Source organism: Gymnoscopelus microlampas (assembly GCF_963454915.1).
Source record: "Gymnoscopelus microlampas genome assembly, chromosome: 2".
In the NCBI taxonomy this organism is placed as follows: Eukaryota; Metazoa; Chordata; class Actinopteri; order Myctophiformes; family Myctophidae; genus Gymnoscopelus; species Gymnoscopelus microlampas.
Window position 1 is genome coordinate 54,434,889 of NC_139939.1, and position 17,177 is coordinate 54,452,065.

Sequence of the window (17,177 nt, forward strand, 5' to 3'; positions counted from 1 at the left end):
TAATGAATATTTTATTTGTAATTTTCACGAATAGATTGAGACCAATAATAATAGCTTGAGAACCTTTTATTTATAAAATGTTAATGCGAGTGTGAATATAATATTTGATCTTGGCGTTCAGGCTCTGCTATACATTACTCCCTGCACAGCACATTAGCAAATTTAAGAGCAGGGATATGTACATCTATTCTATAACAAACCCCCCCCAGGGGAAAACAGAACCCTTAGGGAAAGCAGAGCCTACCGGTGGTGGTGGGAGCAGACAAAGCACATGACAGCAAGAGGAAGTGCAATGAATCAGGTGAGCTTAAAGGTAGGGTAAGTGATATTTTTGGGTTAAAACAAAAAGTATTTTGTTAAAAGGTTAAAGCACTATATTCTGATAGTAATCATTGCTATAGAGTGTTTGTTCAGTAACAGGAGTCTCCCCGTCTCTCCAGCTCTTTAATAAACAGAAAATACATTTTTCGGTAGGTGTCAAAATCTCAGCCAATCAGGAGAAGGTACACATTTTTAAGCTTCATTTTTAGTGTTCCAGTTCATGCGTGCCTGCTCATTTCTTAGTGTCATCACTTCCAATTTCACTTGTTTAATCTATATCCTGATTGAGTTCTCTATCCTGATTGGATAAAATTGGAAATGAAACTGAAACTGAAACAAAAATGCATTTTCTGTTTAATAAAGAGGTGGAGAGACTTGGAGACTCCTTTTACTGAACAAACACTCTATAGCAATGAGTACTATCACAATATAGAGCTATTTAACACTTATTTTAACCAAAGAAAATCACTTACCCTACCTTTAAGTACACCGCCAATTTGGTCAGCTGCTTGACACGTCACATACAGTACATCACCCACATAGTGCTGCACATGCGTATAAACCTCTCGGGTGTATATCTGCCTGAATTTAGCTCGCAGGCTACGCATCATTTAGTGTGCGGGAGTTCTTTCTCCTGCATTAGTGGACCCATGGTGCCCTCAGGGTCATCTATCGATCTGTAAGTGTGTAAAAGTTCTACTCTTTCACCTCCACTTTTGAAGTAATTGCACACATCATTGTTAATAAGATTATACTTTAGTTGTTAGGGGTGAAGCACTTATTTTTAAAAAGATCACTATTTCCATTAATTTTGGTCAAATGAGGTAGTACTGTAAGACCGTCACCTCTTAAGCTCAAGTCCACTCCAGTGGTGGTAAAAAGTACTCAACATTCTGAACTGTCCACAGCCCTCCTCTGAGACATAGGCAGAGTAGATTTTTTTTTTTACCATATAATATAAGAAGCATTAGTGAGGACCGATTATATGAAGATAGGTTGAAAATGGGTGAAATTGTCCTTTAAGTGGTTAGATGTGTTCAGAGCATGTTATTTTAATGATCGAGCAATCGATTGTGTTCCCAGCTTGGATCAATAGAACCAACATAGAAAACGTTATGTTCTGACTTATAATAATAATAATAATAATAATAATAATACATCAGACTTATATAGCGCTTTTCTAGTACCCAAAGTCGCTTTACAAAACAGCTTAAAAACTATTTTATTAGGAGAAAAGAAAACAAAAGAAAACATTAAAAGGCTAAAACAAAAGGCTAAGACTTGTCTTAGAGGACGAAAGTGAGGTTTGGTTAGGTCTGGGCAGGGAAAGCGAGTCTAAAGAGGTGGGTTTTGAGGGAGGCTTTGAATACGGCAAGAGTGGGGGCAGCTTTGATGTGGGGTGGGAGTGGATTCCAAAGGGTGGGGGTCGCAACTGAAAATGTCCTGTCACCCCAGGTGCGTTTTTTGGGGAAGTCCAGGTTTGCGTCGCCAGACCTGAGGGAGCGGGAGGGTGCGTGGCGTTGGAGGAGGTCAGAGAGGTAGCGGGGCGCCTGGTTATTGAGGGCTTTGTAGGTGGTGATGAGTATTTTGAAATCAATTCTATGTTTTACTGGGAGCCAATGAAGGTCATGGAGTACTGGGGTGATGTGATCTCTGGATCTGGTTCTGGTGAGGAGGCGGGCAGCAGAGTAGAGTTATAGGTAGGCTTATAGGTAATGAAAAAAAAAAATCAAGTCCAGTTATGGGGGGCCCTCCTCGCGGCACACCAGTGGGGCCCCCGACCCGCCTGTTGGGAATCTCTGCTCTATCTATGTCAAGGTTTTGTGAAGGATCATAACGTCAACATTGCGCTGAATTGAATTGATTAGAAGAACACACACGACTCTAACTGTAACCGACACTCATATCAGAGAGCTGTCAAAAGCTTCTCTGATTACTGGCTTGTCCTAAACCCCAGTATTCACTGCTGCCAACACCCATTCCACTTATTGATCCAACTGACAGATACTTGCCAGCCCCCCCCTCGTGAGGAGACGGGCTGAGAGGCTCAGTGTTGCCAGGTCTGCTTATTATTTATAAGCGACTTTGGGCTTGTTTATCTGTAAAGTTGCTTGTAGATACTGGCAGTTGCGGGTTGCGTTTTTTTTTGGGGGGGGCTTGTTTCTAAAGGGTAGAGTTGATTATTTGGGCTTGTTTCCTAATGTTGTTTAAACCAGTGGTTCTCAAACATGTTCTTGTCAAGGACCCCACAAATTAATATGTATGTGTCCAACTGACAAGGTTTTCTTTTGAAAATAGCAGATCTACAAGCTCACGACGCACTGTGATCTTGTAGATCGGCTATTTTCAAATAGCCAATGAATGTACAGTAGTAGCCTGGGACCAGACGAATCTGCGAGTGCAAAAAAAAATTGCACTCTGGGATTTGGGTCACCGCTCCATAGAGAATTCATAGACCAATTATTTGTTTACTAACATTTAGACTGGAGGCACAGGTGATTGTTTCACGCAATCAATTCCCAACCTGTTATTTCGGGCTGCGCTGGTTTCAGCACACCCCAACCCCCTCTTGTGTGTTGGCTAGTGAGGCGCGTCCTAGCGAGACCTGATAGAATGGGTTTCATTGCACGCATACTGGTTGCACGCATACTGGTTCTTATCAGTGTGACGTCGTCTGTTAAGGGGTCTATTTCCTGCTCCAGAAGAACTGTGTAACCAATCAGGGCCCAGTATTCGAATATGGGAGACTGTAATTGGTAGTTGGTTGTTGTAGGTCTAACCAATTGCGTCGAGGGCCATTGTTTTGATCCTTGGGAAAAAAAAATTCCTCATTGAAGCACCAGCCTCATATCCACGCAGTGATATAGTCGGCTACGCCAGGCTAGTACAGTATATGTTTAAAGTCCTCATGTGACCTAGACGCTTCTTTTGGGCTTGTTTTCCATTAGCCTGCATGGCCAGACTAATATCACTGCGTAGATATTAGTCCGCAATCTCTGTTTGGAACCTCCATTTCCAAGGGGCTGATTTAAAAAAATGCCTCTGGTGATAAACCCTTAAAACCCACCCCACATTTGCATACTGGGCCCTGATTGGTGCCCCACAACTTAGGGGGCAACTAAATCCAATCACAATTGAGCGGGGCCAGACCAAATCTGCCGAGGGGCAATTCTTTCTTTTTTTTTGCATCGGCAGATTTGTCTGTTTTCCAGGCTAGTTTTCACATAGACCTCTTTGCTTATTTATCTCGCAAAATCTGGCAACAGCGCCGAGGCTTGTCTGCTCCCATCACGTCTGACAACGTACAGTACATGACAATGTAAGCAGTGATCGCTGAGGCGAGACCCAACAACACGAGAGCGTTCACACTCCATCACACACCTCTACCTAGAGTTTTGACAGCGCCGGTCGTGCCGTTCCAGAGAACAGGCGTCTGCCGTTTATCCCATTAACCCATTGAGACCTGAAGCCGATTCTACATGTCTCCTAAATCTCAACAGTATCCTGAAAAACTTATGTTTCTATATCAGTGGTGCTCAATCTATTTCACGTCAAGGACCCCCAAAATGGTATGTATTTGGCCGCCGACCCCCATCAAAATATGTTGCTCCAGAGACCCCCCCAGAAGCAAAGATTTGAGTTCGAAATGTTCGCTTTAAAAATATATATATTTCAAATATTTGCACACATTTTCACGATTTTTCAAAAATAGCAGATCTACAAGCTCGTAGCGCGGCACTCGGTGCCGCGCTATGAGCTTGTATATCTGCTATTTTTGAATAGCCCAAAGTGTAAAATAATGCTTTTTAGCTCAAATCTAAAAATGACACAGTTCCAGGTCTTAATGGGTTAAAACCGGGAAATCATCTGTCTGTCATTTTAGATTTGAGCTATATGCGGTATATGGCAACATACGTAAAATACAAAAATAGCAGATCTACAAGCTCACGGCGCGTCACTTCGTGCCGTGCTGCAAGCTTGTACCATACATTTCACAGAAAAATCTTTAAAGAGTTAGATTTTTTTTAATTATAATTTAGCATTTTTTAACACAAATCTTCTCTTTTGGGGGTCCCTGGCACAAAACCTTTTCAGATGGGGGGGGGGGGGGTCCTCGGCCAAATACATTTTGTGTGGGCGGCTGTGGCTTAGGAGGTAGAGCAGGTTGTCCAATGATCCATGGGTCGGCGATTCGGATCCCGGGTTCCTCCTGTGCACATGTCGAAGTGTCCTTGGGCAAGACACTGAACCCTACATTGCCTCCAATGAGTCGGTCGGTGCTAGCTTGCCACCATTGATGTGTGAAAAGTGAGGACGCTGGTGTTGACTCTTTGCCGCTTCACCTAGGCAAAGAGTCAACACCAGCGTCCTCACTTTTGAATGAATGAATGAACCATTGTAAAGCGCTTTGAGTAAGTTTGAGTACTTGAGAAAAACACCATAAAAATGCAATTCATCATAATTAATGTTGGGGGTCCGTTTGAGATCTACTGATTTAGAAGGCGTTTGTAGAATGGGCCCATCAGTTCTTAATGAGTTATTAGTGTGTAAGTCATGTTTCCAAAGGAGGGGATGATTGTCAATCCTCGCTCGTTGTTGTCGGGGCCGCATTGGTCAGCCAACGAACGATCGACTGGGACTATTTTGGCCTTTAAGTGGATTTTCGGTGAAATGCGGATCCATCACGGTGTAGTATTGTTGTGGACAGATGACCTTCTGCTTCTTTCGTTTGAGTTCGATCACGTCTCGTGATGGATGAGGATGGGGTTCTCTGGGGAAAGCTACACAGTACAGTCCAACCAGTGTTCATTTTCCTCCAAGGTGTGTACAAAATGGAACCTTAAGAGTCCATGTGGTTCCATTTGTACACTCTTTGGACTTTGGATTTTAATGTGTACAATGTGCAAGAACACATACATACGTATGCAGACCTTCTGGTCTCCTTTTGGATGATACTGTATAATGTAGGTATGTTTTGGCTTCTAACAGTATACATGTTTACCCATCACTGCTCTAAACTCCAGGGGCCCAAAAACATTGGTTCTCAATGTGGGGTCCGGGGACCCCCAGGGGTCCTTGGGGGGTTCCAGGTAGGACCCCAACACAATCATTATTCAAAAACATTTTTTTTTTTACATAAATCTTCTCTTCTGGGGGTCCCTGGCACAAAACATTTTCAGATAGGGTCTCTACGGCCCAATTTGGGGTTCCTTGGCACAAAAGAGTTTGAGAACTACTGCCCTAAGGCCCTCTGCCACCACACTGTGACCACAGTGTCTCACGATATTATGATTATGATTAGTAATTCATTCATTCATTGTTTCATTAAATCATTCATTCATTGTTTCATTAAACCATTCATTAATTAATTCATTCATTCATTCATTCATTCATTCATTCATTCATTCATTCATTCATTCATTCATTCATTCATTCATTCTTCCTTCATGTGTGTGTGTGTGTGTGACAGGTGTAACCCATATTTTGTGCGATGCATAAAGCCAAACCATTACAAGGTACAGTTTGTTCATGCATTTCATTAACATTTGTGTACTGTTTGTCTGAAACATTTTGGTGGAAAATGTATATGTATTCCTCTATTATATTCAATTGCATCTAACATGCGTGTGCGCGCATGTGTGTACTTGTAGGAGCCAGGAGTGTTTGATCTGGAGCTGGTGAAGACTCAGCTGCGTTACTCTGGCATCCTGGACACCATTCAGATCAGGAAGGACGGCTATCCTAACAGACTGCTCTTTCACAGCTTCCTGTGGAGGTTAGTGACCGGCGGGGTGGTCTCTCCGGACTCCCTCTTTTTCCGGTGTTTTGTCCAGGTGGGCGTGGTTTTGAGGTAATAGGTTTAGGCATAGTTTTTGTGAGGTTAAAGGTTAGGGTTCAGGCATACCACCAGCACGACCACCTGGGCGAAACACCAAAGAAAGAGGGAGTCCCGTGGTCTCGCGTAGCCAGACAACTATTCCACAATCTCCGAATGCTATATAGAGTCTGGAACTACACCTCCCGAAATCCGAAAGAGGAAGCTGGCACTTCCGTTCACGAAAATATCTATAAAAAAAAAATATATATAGCAGCAAGCTACTTAGATGATTTTGATTTATATTAGGATACATTTGTGCGACTGTAAAGACGAAACGGAAGTGGGGAGAAGGCTTCACATCCGCTTTGTATTTTAATCACGATCAGAGCTTCCGTGTCCCAGACTGTATGAAACTGTAGGAAACATTTGAAAATTGTGTGAGGCAACAGTCTGTGTAGAATAACTACGGTCAAATAGTGGACAGGACGTCGAAAATATGGAGTTAAAGTTGGTACTTTATATAGGAAAAAAAGGATGGATACAAATAGTACAAAACACGGTATTTTAGACTGGTTAGCTTAGCTTTCATTCATTCGGTCCACGCAGCTAGTATTGCTCAATCGAACTGGCACGCACTAGAACACAACAACACTGACCCGGTATCTAATAACATCCGGTTCACCGCTAAGCCTTATGGGACATGCAGTTTTTCACTTAACCCTTTGTAGGTATACAAAATAGAAAAGTAACAATTCAGTGTTTCTCAAATAAACAACATCAATAAACTCTATTAAATGAAATCTTTCCTTTTTAACTCTGCTTTTAACTGAATATAATACTTTATGAATTTAGCAGTAATTAAATCAATCATGCAATTAACTATGTAACCCATTAAGTTACAACATCCTCCCCCCATGAATTATTGTTCATTATATCTCAAGACAGTACAGTAACTGAATAGGTCTTCTTAGCAAAGTCCCTGAGGGAGTGCGGACTATGCACGACCTGACAAGTCCATCTCGGCCTGTAAACAGTTCTGTGATTCTTCCCAGTTTCCAGGTTTGTCTGGGGGTGTTATCTTCTCCAATGAGTACAACGTCATCCACTTTCAGTGGGGTGGGCGTCGGTGTGTCACAGCGGTGTGCTGACTTCAAGTCCAGCAGGTAATCCTTACGCCAGGCGCTCCAGAAGCTGGTTGTGAGTCTCTGCCTGTACTTCCATCTTCTTGTGATCTCTGCCTTGTTGGCAGTTGGGTGCTGTATGTCAGCAGGGAAGGGCTTTGGTGGCAGAGAGGTCAGTCGTTTTCCCACCAGAAAGTGGGCTGGGGTCAGTGGCTGTGGCTCATCCACTTCATTGTGCACGAATGTCAGAGGCCTAGAGTTTATGATAGCCTCCACCTCTGTCAGTACTGTGCACATTTCTTCAAAGTTGAGTGAAGCTCTCCCAAGAACTTTCTTCAGGCATGTTTTTACTGATCGGACGAGTCTCTCCCAGAATCCGCCCCACCAGGCTGCTCGCTCTGCGATGAACTTCCAGGTGATGCCTCGTTCTGAGAAGAACTCTAACAGCTGGGGTTCTTTGATAGCTTTCCACAGCTCTTTCAGGTCCTGATCAGCTCTCTTGAATGTTCTAGCATTGTCTGAGTAGATTATTTTGCATAATCCTCTTCTTGATATGAATCTTTTCAGCGCTAACAGGAATGTCTCTGTTGACTGATCTGAGACCAGTTCCAGGTGTACTGCTCTGGTTACAGCACAGGTGAATAGCGCGATGTATGACTTCTTCACAGAATCATCTGCCTTCACATAAAGCGGCCCTGCAAAATCCACACCTGTGACTTCGAATGGTGGGGATTCAGTTATTCTGTCTTTGGGCAAGGGCGCAGTGATCTGCTTTCCGGCTTTTGCCTTGAATCTTTTGCAAACTGTGCAGCTTGCCACAGTCCTCTTGACTAGCTGCCTGGCACGTAGGATCCAGTATCTCTCTCTCACTTGAACGAGAGTGTCTCTCACTCCTGAGTGCATCACTTTTTCATGACATGACTGTATCAACAGTTCTGAATATCTGTGTTTATTGGGCATAATCCATGGGTGCTGCTCTCTGAATGTGAAATCAGACTGCTGCAGCCTTCCTCCCACACTGAGCAGCTCATGTTCATCCAGGAAAGGTTTGAGTTCTTTGATCTTGCAGTCATTGTTCAGGCCTTTTTCTGCCTTCAGTTGTTTGATCTCCTGGCTGAAACTCTGTTGTTGTGTTGTCTTTATCCAGTACTTTTCTGCCTCGAAGAGCTCGTCAGCAGTCAGTTCTCCTCTTTTCTTTGTTTTTGTTTGAGAATTGGCTATGAATCTCTTTATCCAGGCTGTCACTCTGAGGACTCTTTTCAGCTTGCTGTATCGTTCCAGCTCCAACACTGGTTCAGTGGGGTCTGTGTCATTTGCAGCGAGCTGTACAGTGATCTGTTGACTGGACTTTAGTTCTGCATTCACCTTTTCTGGAACATTGTCATTTTCAGTCTCCTCTGACTGATCAGGTGATGTCAGAACGCTGGGCCCGTTCCACCATAGCTGGTTCTGTATCAGGCTTTCAACACTTTCTCCTCTTGTGGGAAGGTCAGCTGGATTTATCTTCCCTGCGATGTGTGACCATGTCTCAGGGTTGGTCAGTGACTGGATCTCTGTCACTCTGTTTGCGACAAACTGTTTCCACTTCTGAGCTGAGCTGCAAATCCAATGCAGTGTAATCATAGAGTCTGTCCACATTCTTATTTGGTTTGGTTCCAGTTTTAGAGTGGTCATTAAGTTGTTGGCTAGTCTCGCTCCAATCACAGCTCCCATGAGCTCCAGGCGTGGCAGTGTCATTTTCTTGAGAGGGGCCACCCTGGATTTGGATGCGACTAGGCTCATCGTAGGTTCTCCGTCTGGTGATTCACCTTGCAGGTAGGCTGCCGCACTGTAGGCTCTTTCACTTGCGTCGCAGAACACATGTAGTGTCAGGGCATGTTTGTTTTCTGGTTGCATGTCTGTTCGATACCACCTTGGTATGGCGAGCTGGTGTAGCTTGGGTAGTTCGGAACACCAGCGTTGCCATTCTCGAGTCAGGTCAGGTGGTAGCTCTTCATCCCAGGAGAGTCCTCTCTCCCACATTTCTTGAAACATGCACTTAATTCTGATTGTGAAAGGTGTCAGGAACCCGAGTGGGTCATAGATGCGTGCAGCTGACTGCAGAACACTTCTCTTGGTGTTCTTCTTTTCCTTTAGTATGTTCAATAGCGGTCTGAGGTCAAAGGTGAAGTCATCAGTTTCTGGTCTCCACACTAGGCCTAACACTTTGAGCACTGCTCCGTGTGTCTCTGGTGCCAGTGTGTGGTTTGTTGTGCCCTCTTCCCATTTCTTCTCCAGCTCATGAGAGTTGGTCATCCACTTGCAGAGGTCCATGCCTGCTGTTGACAGTATTTGTTTAGCAGTGGTTGTCACATGGTAGGCCTCTTCAACACTGTGTGAGCTAGCAATGAAATCATCCACGTAAAGTGACTCTCTTAATGTCTCTACAACCTGTGGTTGTTCTGTTTCATATCGTTTCAGGTGCTTTCTGATTGTAGCTGCGAGTAGGAATGGACTTGGGGAGGCCCCAAACACCACTCTGGTCATCCGCAGCACACGCAGCTCTCCATCCTCTTCTCCACTTGGTGGGCCTGTGAGCCACAGGAATCTCACTGCATCTCTGTCTCTCTCCACTATGGAGATCTGCAGGAAAGCCTTCTTTATGTCAGCCATGAAGGCTATTTCATGTTTTCTGAATTTTATGAGGACACTGAGGAGATCTGGATTCAGGTTTGGTCCTGTGAGCAGACAGTCATTGAGGGATGGGCGGCCATCTTCATGAGACGACGCATCAAACACCACTCTCAGTTTTGTGGTCACTTTGTCTTCTCTGAGTACTGCGTGGTGAGGTAAGTAGTATTTCACATTGTCTTCACTTGCGTTGTCTTCTGGCACATCCTCTGCAATGTTCTGCTGTATATAGTCCTCCACTACTTCATTGTATCTGCTGTAGAATGTGACATCCTTCTTAAGTCTTCTCTTCAGACCTTCAAATCGTTTTTTAGCAACTCTGTAGTTGTCTTGGAGCTCTGCTCTTTCTGGTTTCCATGGCAACTCCACGTGGTATCGTCCATTTTTGAAAGTTGTTGTTCTCTCGAACATCTGCAGAGCCTCTTCTTCTGCTGGGTTCTGTGTGTTTTCACTTGTGATACCCAGAGACTCAATTTCCCAGAATGCACGTAGTTGCTTGGAGACAAGTGTGTCCTCTTCAAGTGGAATGAACATGCAGGTTGCCTCTGCGACACTTGACATGGACACTGGTCCCTGTACAGACCATCCGAAGGTGCTCTCCAGTGCAACTAATGTCTCTGTCAGTCTCTCCACCCTTCCTGAGACTATTTGCCAGTAGTAGTCTGCTCCTATCAGGACAGAGAGCTCAGGATCATCATCATTACCTGGGAAGTCTGCTAGTTGTAGTCCCTTTTTCTTGAGCTCATGTTGAATCTGGTCACCAGGAACTTTCATCACAGCTGAGCACACCTGTGGGGTTTCTATGGCCTCAATTTCAATTCTCTGCTGGTTGTCCCAGACATTCTCCAAGATGACTCTCACTGTGTTGCGTTGTGACATTGTGGGAACAGAGGAGCCAAACGTGTGAAGAGTGAGTGTCTCTTGTCTTATTACTGGTAATTTCAGGCTCTTCACAAGGTTTTCATGGATGAAGCTTCTCTGACTCCCTCCATCGAGTAAGCAGCGAGCTATTTTTCTGCCTAATGGGCCTGTCACCCATGCCTTAGCAGTTTGTAGCAGCACAGTGTTCTGTCCATCTGGTTTCATCTTTGCTGAGTGAGGAATGACTGAGGACACAACAGCCTCTCCTGTGACAGTGGGGGGCTGCACCTCACTTTTCTCACCGGTGCACACAGCAATGTGATGCCTCCTTCCACATTTTTCACATGAAGCATCCTTCACTTTGCATGACTTTGCAATGTGTTTCTGTCCCAGACACACAAAACATCTTCCCATTTTCTTGATCTTTTCTTTGCGTTCTGGAATGCTGTTATTGGGGCAATTTTCAGATTTGTGTTCTGCACTGTCACAGAATAAACAGTTGTGTGTCTTCTGGCTGGCTGTGTGCAGTGCAGCAGCAGATTGCATGCTGGGTCTGTTTTTAGTGTCATTGAATGAGCATGACTGCTTCCATGGTTTGCTTTCTGGTTTCTGTTCTTTCTGGGTGTATGACGTTGTCATTTGCAGTGCTCTTTCCCTGCTCTGAACCTCCTTCTGTAGGAATTTGACAATTTCATCAACCTTCCATTCATCATCATTTCCCCTCTGACGGCTATATTCAAGAGCTATGTCATCTGGAATCATCTTCATTAAAATTGGGCATAGTAGGCTCCCATATGTGTCTGACACTACACCCAGTGACTCCAAACTCCTAATTTGAATCTCACATTCATCATATAGCTGCCTTAATGCATGCACATCAGAGGATTTCTTCACAGGAGTTAGATTCAGCAGCCTTGTCATGTGAGCACTGATAACCAGATCTTTCCTTCCAAATCTGCTTTGCAGTAACGTGATAGCACTGTCATAATTAGCATCAGAAAGCATCAGTCCTGCTACTGCCTTTGCAGCTGGTCCTGTGAGATACGTTTTCAGGTAGGTAAACTTCTCACGTTTGCACAGTGCATCATTCGTGTGAATAGCAGTCTCATACTGGCTCCAAAACTCCTGCCATCTACTGACATCTCCATTGTATTTATCAATGATCAACTTCGGTAGCTTCACAGACTGTCTGTGTGCTAATGAGTTAGCTGAGTTAGCGTCGCTCACCCTTTGCTGCGTTGGTGCTTGGAGCTGCTGGCTTTGATCCTCCATTTTCTTCACCATGCGCTGAGCGCGGCTCTTATACGAGATGACACGTTGCTTATACTCCTCCGTTGTTTCAATCTCGTTCTCCAAGTCATCCAACGCCGTTAGCCGTTCAATTCCACTGTCCAGCTCAAATAGACTGTCCTCCTTCGCGGACAACATGTCCAATAAAGTGTTCAAGTTCTCAATGTCCGGATCTGGCTTCGTTATTTCTCCGTCTATCTGGTTCAAAAGACGTGTAGTACTACCTCGGATTGTACCCCGTTTTCTTCTCATTCTTTCCATATCTGTCCTACGTTCCTCTTCTGTCTTTTTAGCAGCGGTCGCAGCTGCTGCTGCGAGTTCTCTCTCGCTCATAATTCCCGGGTTTCGGCACCAAAAAATGTAGAATAACTACGGTCAAATAGTGGACAGGACGTCGAAAATATGGAGTTAAAGTTGGTACTTTATATAGGAAAAAAAGGATGGATACAAATAGTACAAAACACGGTATTTTAGACTGGTTAGCTTAGCTTTCATTCATTCGGTCCACGCAGCTAGTATTGCTCAATCGAACTGGCACGCACTAGAACACAACAACACTGACCCGGTATCTAATAACATCCGGTTCACCGCTAAGCCTTATGGGACATGCAGTTTTTCACTTAACCCTTTGTAGGTATACAAAATAGAAAAGTAACAATTCAGTGTTTCTCAAATAAACAACATCAATAAACTCTATTAAATGAAATCTTTCCTTTTTAACTCTGCTTTTAACTGAATATAATACTTTATGAATTTAGCAGTAATTAAATCAATCATGCAATTAACTATGTAACCCATTAAGTTACAACAGTCTGGCCACACGAGACTACTCAAGCCAGAACACACATTTCTGCTAGGCAGCGAGCTACAGCCAGGGACCCCCAGCCCAAAGCCCAGAATAGGGATGCTAGGGTTCATGTGATTACGGTTAAAAAGGTTTATCGTTGCCTGTATTCATACTTACATAAAGACTTCATTCAGATTCAGTGCACTCTCAAGTCAATGGACCGTTCAGTGAAATTGGCACATTTAACCCATTGATACCTGGAACGCATCTACAGTATGTCACTTTAGATGTCTTTGGCTATTCAAAAATAGCAGATATACAAGCTCATAGCGCGGCACCGAGTGCCGCGCTACGAGCTTGTAGATCTGCTATTTTTGAAAAAACTTGAAAATATTTTTTTAATATTTTTTTCCAAAAAACTGTTAACCCTAACCCGATTTAGAAAATGTTTAGAAGCGGCCTCAGGTCTTAATGGGTTAAGGGAAGCTCTATCATCCACAATGACAATCATCGGTTTGATTGATTGAATTGACTTGATGAGAGAACACACACACACACACACACACACACACACACACACACACACACACACACACACACACACACACACACACACACACGCATGACTGTATAAGTCACACACATACATCAGAGAGCTGTCCAAAGCTCTCTGATTACCGACTTCGCTCTTCCTCCGTATTCTCGTTGCTGCCAGCGAAACGCTGAGATCCACTTATTGATCCAGCTGCCAGACGCATTGCCAATGAATGAACTCCCCTCACGAGGAGGAGACGGGCTGAGAGGCTGTCTGCTCCCATCACATCTGACAAAAACGGCTGAAAATGTGCTCGTGATTCACATTCAGACGACTTTATTCATCCTGGTGCGGAAATGCATTTATTTTGCAGCATTATCCCACTGTCTCCTCCACAGACATGACATACACATGACAGAGGAAACAACGGCAAAGCGGTTACACGTGAGAAGCCTGTAGATCAGACAGTCTACTATTTTTCCCTCTACACCAAAAATAGCCGATCTACAAGCTCACGCGAGGCGTTGAGAGCTTGTAGATCTGCTATTTTCGGCTAATGTTCCCCTCAGAAAAGGAATTCTAGGGTTCAAGTGGTTAATGTAAAAAAAACTAAATCCTATCACACAAAGATTTGGCGGACCCCCTATAGTAGCTCTGAGGACCCCCTAGGGGTCCCGGACCCCCTGTTGAAGACCCCTGGTCTACAAGGATACACCAAAAAAGTCCTTGCTGTCTTGTTTCCATTGGGGTCCTAGGTATTCAATTCATCAACATATAAAATAGCAACAAAACATCCAATGTCATCACAATATAAAAAACACTATATGTACAGAGTAGAAAAAAGGGGGGAGGGGGTTGAGGGAATGAGGGTGAAGACGGGGACGGGGACGGGATGGCCTGTCTAATAGAGAAGTGATGTCTAGCTCCCCTTTTGGCCTCCTGAAAGGTGAATTTTCAGGACTGTTTTAAAGGAGGCCAGCGATCCACATTTCTGGAGGGATGGAGTCAGAGCATTCCACACCTGGGTGGCAGTGCTGTAAGAAGGAGAATTGACCCATGTTTGTTTTATGGGTGGGTGTTACCGGATCGTTGTTTACGCTCCCTCTAGTATTGTGGCTGTGGGTGTCGCTAACTTTTTGGAGGTATTTAGTCAGATATGTGGGTATTGAGGGCATTGAGGGAAAATTCGCATTGACTATTTTGAAAGCCAAAGCCATATAAGCATCTGTATTGTGGGGAGAGCTTTCGTAGAAAATAGCAGCTGCGACGTGTTGTGAGCTTGTAGATCTGCTATCTTCGGCATCGACGCGACATCGAGCCAAAAAAATTAAGCATTCAGAACATTGCAGAGAAAAAAAGCAAAAAGCTAACAAATCATACAAATAAATAAATAAATGACAAATAATAGAATCAAAAATGCATATAAATAATAACTGAGTTATGATTACTGATAATGCCTGATTACCCAATGGCGGGGTCACATGGAATTGCACCGAGACAAATTAAGCAAATGGAGAGTGAAACAAGACACTGACCCACCAGGCTAACACCGAGACCAACACCAGCATTCAGTCTGTCACACAATCTAATTAGATTGTGACAGCGTGGCACGAAGGTCAAGCTGTCAAAAATATAGCAAAAACATGTCCACATGGCTTTACACTCAAATCTCCCTTTATCCTAATGTTTGTGTTTAATTTCAATGTGGATTTATATTTTGACTGTGAGTGTGTGTGTGTGTGTGTGTGTGTGTGTGTGTGTGTGTGTGTGTGTGTGTGTGGTTTAGCCGCAGTCTGAAGACGCACCTCTTCAGACTTCACCTTAATTATCCCGTAGCACTTGACCTAGCCTTTGCGACCTTGCAGGCTTATGCAAGGGTTTCGAATGTAATCTAGATAGCATGTTATTTAGACAGATGCCAGGTTCATTTGTTGACCTGGCATCCTAGTGTGTATAGCTTCAATGTACAGTGTAGATATACAGTGTATAGCTTCAATGATAGGTTCTTGGTTTACCTATGATTCTAGATTACTTTCTCTATGCATGTGATGTATTATGCTAAATGCCTAAATTGTAAATTGCATGTGTGTGTGTGTGTGTGTGTGTGTGTGTGTGTGTGTGTGTGTGTGTGTGTGTGTGTGTGTGTGTGTGTGTGTGTGTGTGTGTGTGTGTGTGTGTGTATAGGTACAAGGGCCTGCTCTCCCTAAAGGACATACCTCCAGCAGATGGGGAGAACTGTGTCATCATGCTCCATAAAATCTGTCCGGTCAAGCATGGTGTTTACCAAGTAGGAGTCACCAAGGTAAGCATGATGCGCCCAAAACACACTTACACACAGTGGTACTAACTAGGTACATGTACTCAAGTGCTGTACTTCAGTACAATTTTGAGGTATTTGTACTTTACTTGAGTATTTACAATGTCCAATACTTTGACTTCTACTCCACTACATCTCAGAGGCAAATATTGTACTTTTACTCCACTACAATTATTTGAAAACTTAGTTACTAGTTACTTAGTAGATTTTGATTATTGTTACAAAACATACATTAACCACTTCAGCCCTATTTAAACTTTGGCTATTTGGAAATAGCCGATCTACAAGCTCGCCATGCGACGCCATGCGACGCATTGTGAGCTTGTAGATCTGCTATTTTCAAAATATTTGTTGTATACATTTTACACACGTGATAAGTTGTGAAATGCGTACATTCTGCATAATAAGTACTTTTACTTTTGGTACTTTAAGTACATTTTGATGCCAATACTTGTGTACTTTTGTCAGATCTTCCTGAAGGAGGAGCTGTATCAGCTCCTGGAGGCTAAGCGTGACCGCCTGTTGAACATGGCGGCCATGGTGCTGCAGAGATACACACGCATGCACTTCCTCCGCGTCAACTTCCTGAAGTTCAGGCTGCGCATTGTGTGGTGGCAGGCCCGCTGCAAGGCCTTCGTTGTCAGGTATAACGTTCATTGCCGCCATGGGAACACTCACACGTCACACATAGATTTGACCATTTAACCATATTCAATCACATCTGTGTCATTTTAGATTTTAGCTACAGCCATTATTTTATACTTTGGCTATTCAAAAATAGCAGATATACAAGCTCATAGCGCGGCACAGAGTGCTGTGCTATGAGCTTGTAGATCTGCTTTTTTCTATTTTTATCGTGGAACTTTGAATATATATATATTTTAAAGCGAACATTGTTCTAGGGGTTCCTGTAACAACATATTTTGAGATGGGGGTCGGCGGCCAAATACATATCATTTTGGGGGTCTTTGACATCAGGGAGGGGCTGGGGGGGCTGGCGGAGGGTTTGAACATACTCAGTTATCAGGGACTCAGGGATATATATATATTCCGTGTGTGTGTGCGCTCTGCACGCGCGCACACACGCACGGAACGCATGCACACGCGCGTCCCCTTCGGTTCTAAAATGCCCTCTGCTTAGGCGATTCTTAAAAATGTTTTCTAAATCCTAACAGTAAAAAAAAAAAAAAAAAAAAATGTTTTCAAGGTTTTTCAAAAATAGCAGATCTACAAGCTCATAGCGCGGCACTCGGTGCCGCACTATGAGCTTATATCTGCTATTTTTGAATAGCCAAAGAAATCTAAAGGGACAAAGATGCGTTCCAGGTCTAAAAAGTTTGAGCACCACTGATATTATAGCAACATGTTTCAGAAACCTGTTAGGATTCAGAAGGCATTTGTAGATGCGTTCTCGGATTGAATGGGTTAAACTCCATGCAGCATCCGTTTTGTGGGGA

General features: G+C 43.7%; 1 protein-coding gene across 1 annotated transcript in view; it reads left to right on the forward strand.

Annotated features, from left to right (window-relative positions):
• The window catches only part of myo15ab (myosin XVAb), a gene marked incomplete at both ends in the record, with an annotated part of 156,132 nt that overhangs the window by 52,874 nt on the left and 86,081 nt on the right, over window positions 1-17,177 (forward strand). The window contains 4 exons of the mRNA XM_084072033.1: window positions 5,792-5,837; window positions 5,973-6,097; window positions 15,588-15,705; window positions 16,189-16,364. Coding sequence (XP_083928159.1) covers window positions 5,792-5,837; window positions 5,973-6,097; window positions 15,588-15,705; window positions 16,189-16,364 — 465 coding nt within the window. The remainder of the gene's footprint in view (window positions 1-5,791; window positions 5,838-5,972; window positions 6,098-15,587; window positions 15,706-16,188; window positions 16,365-17,177) is intronic.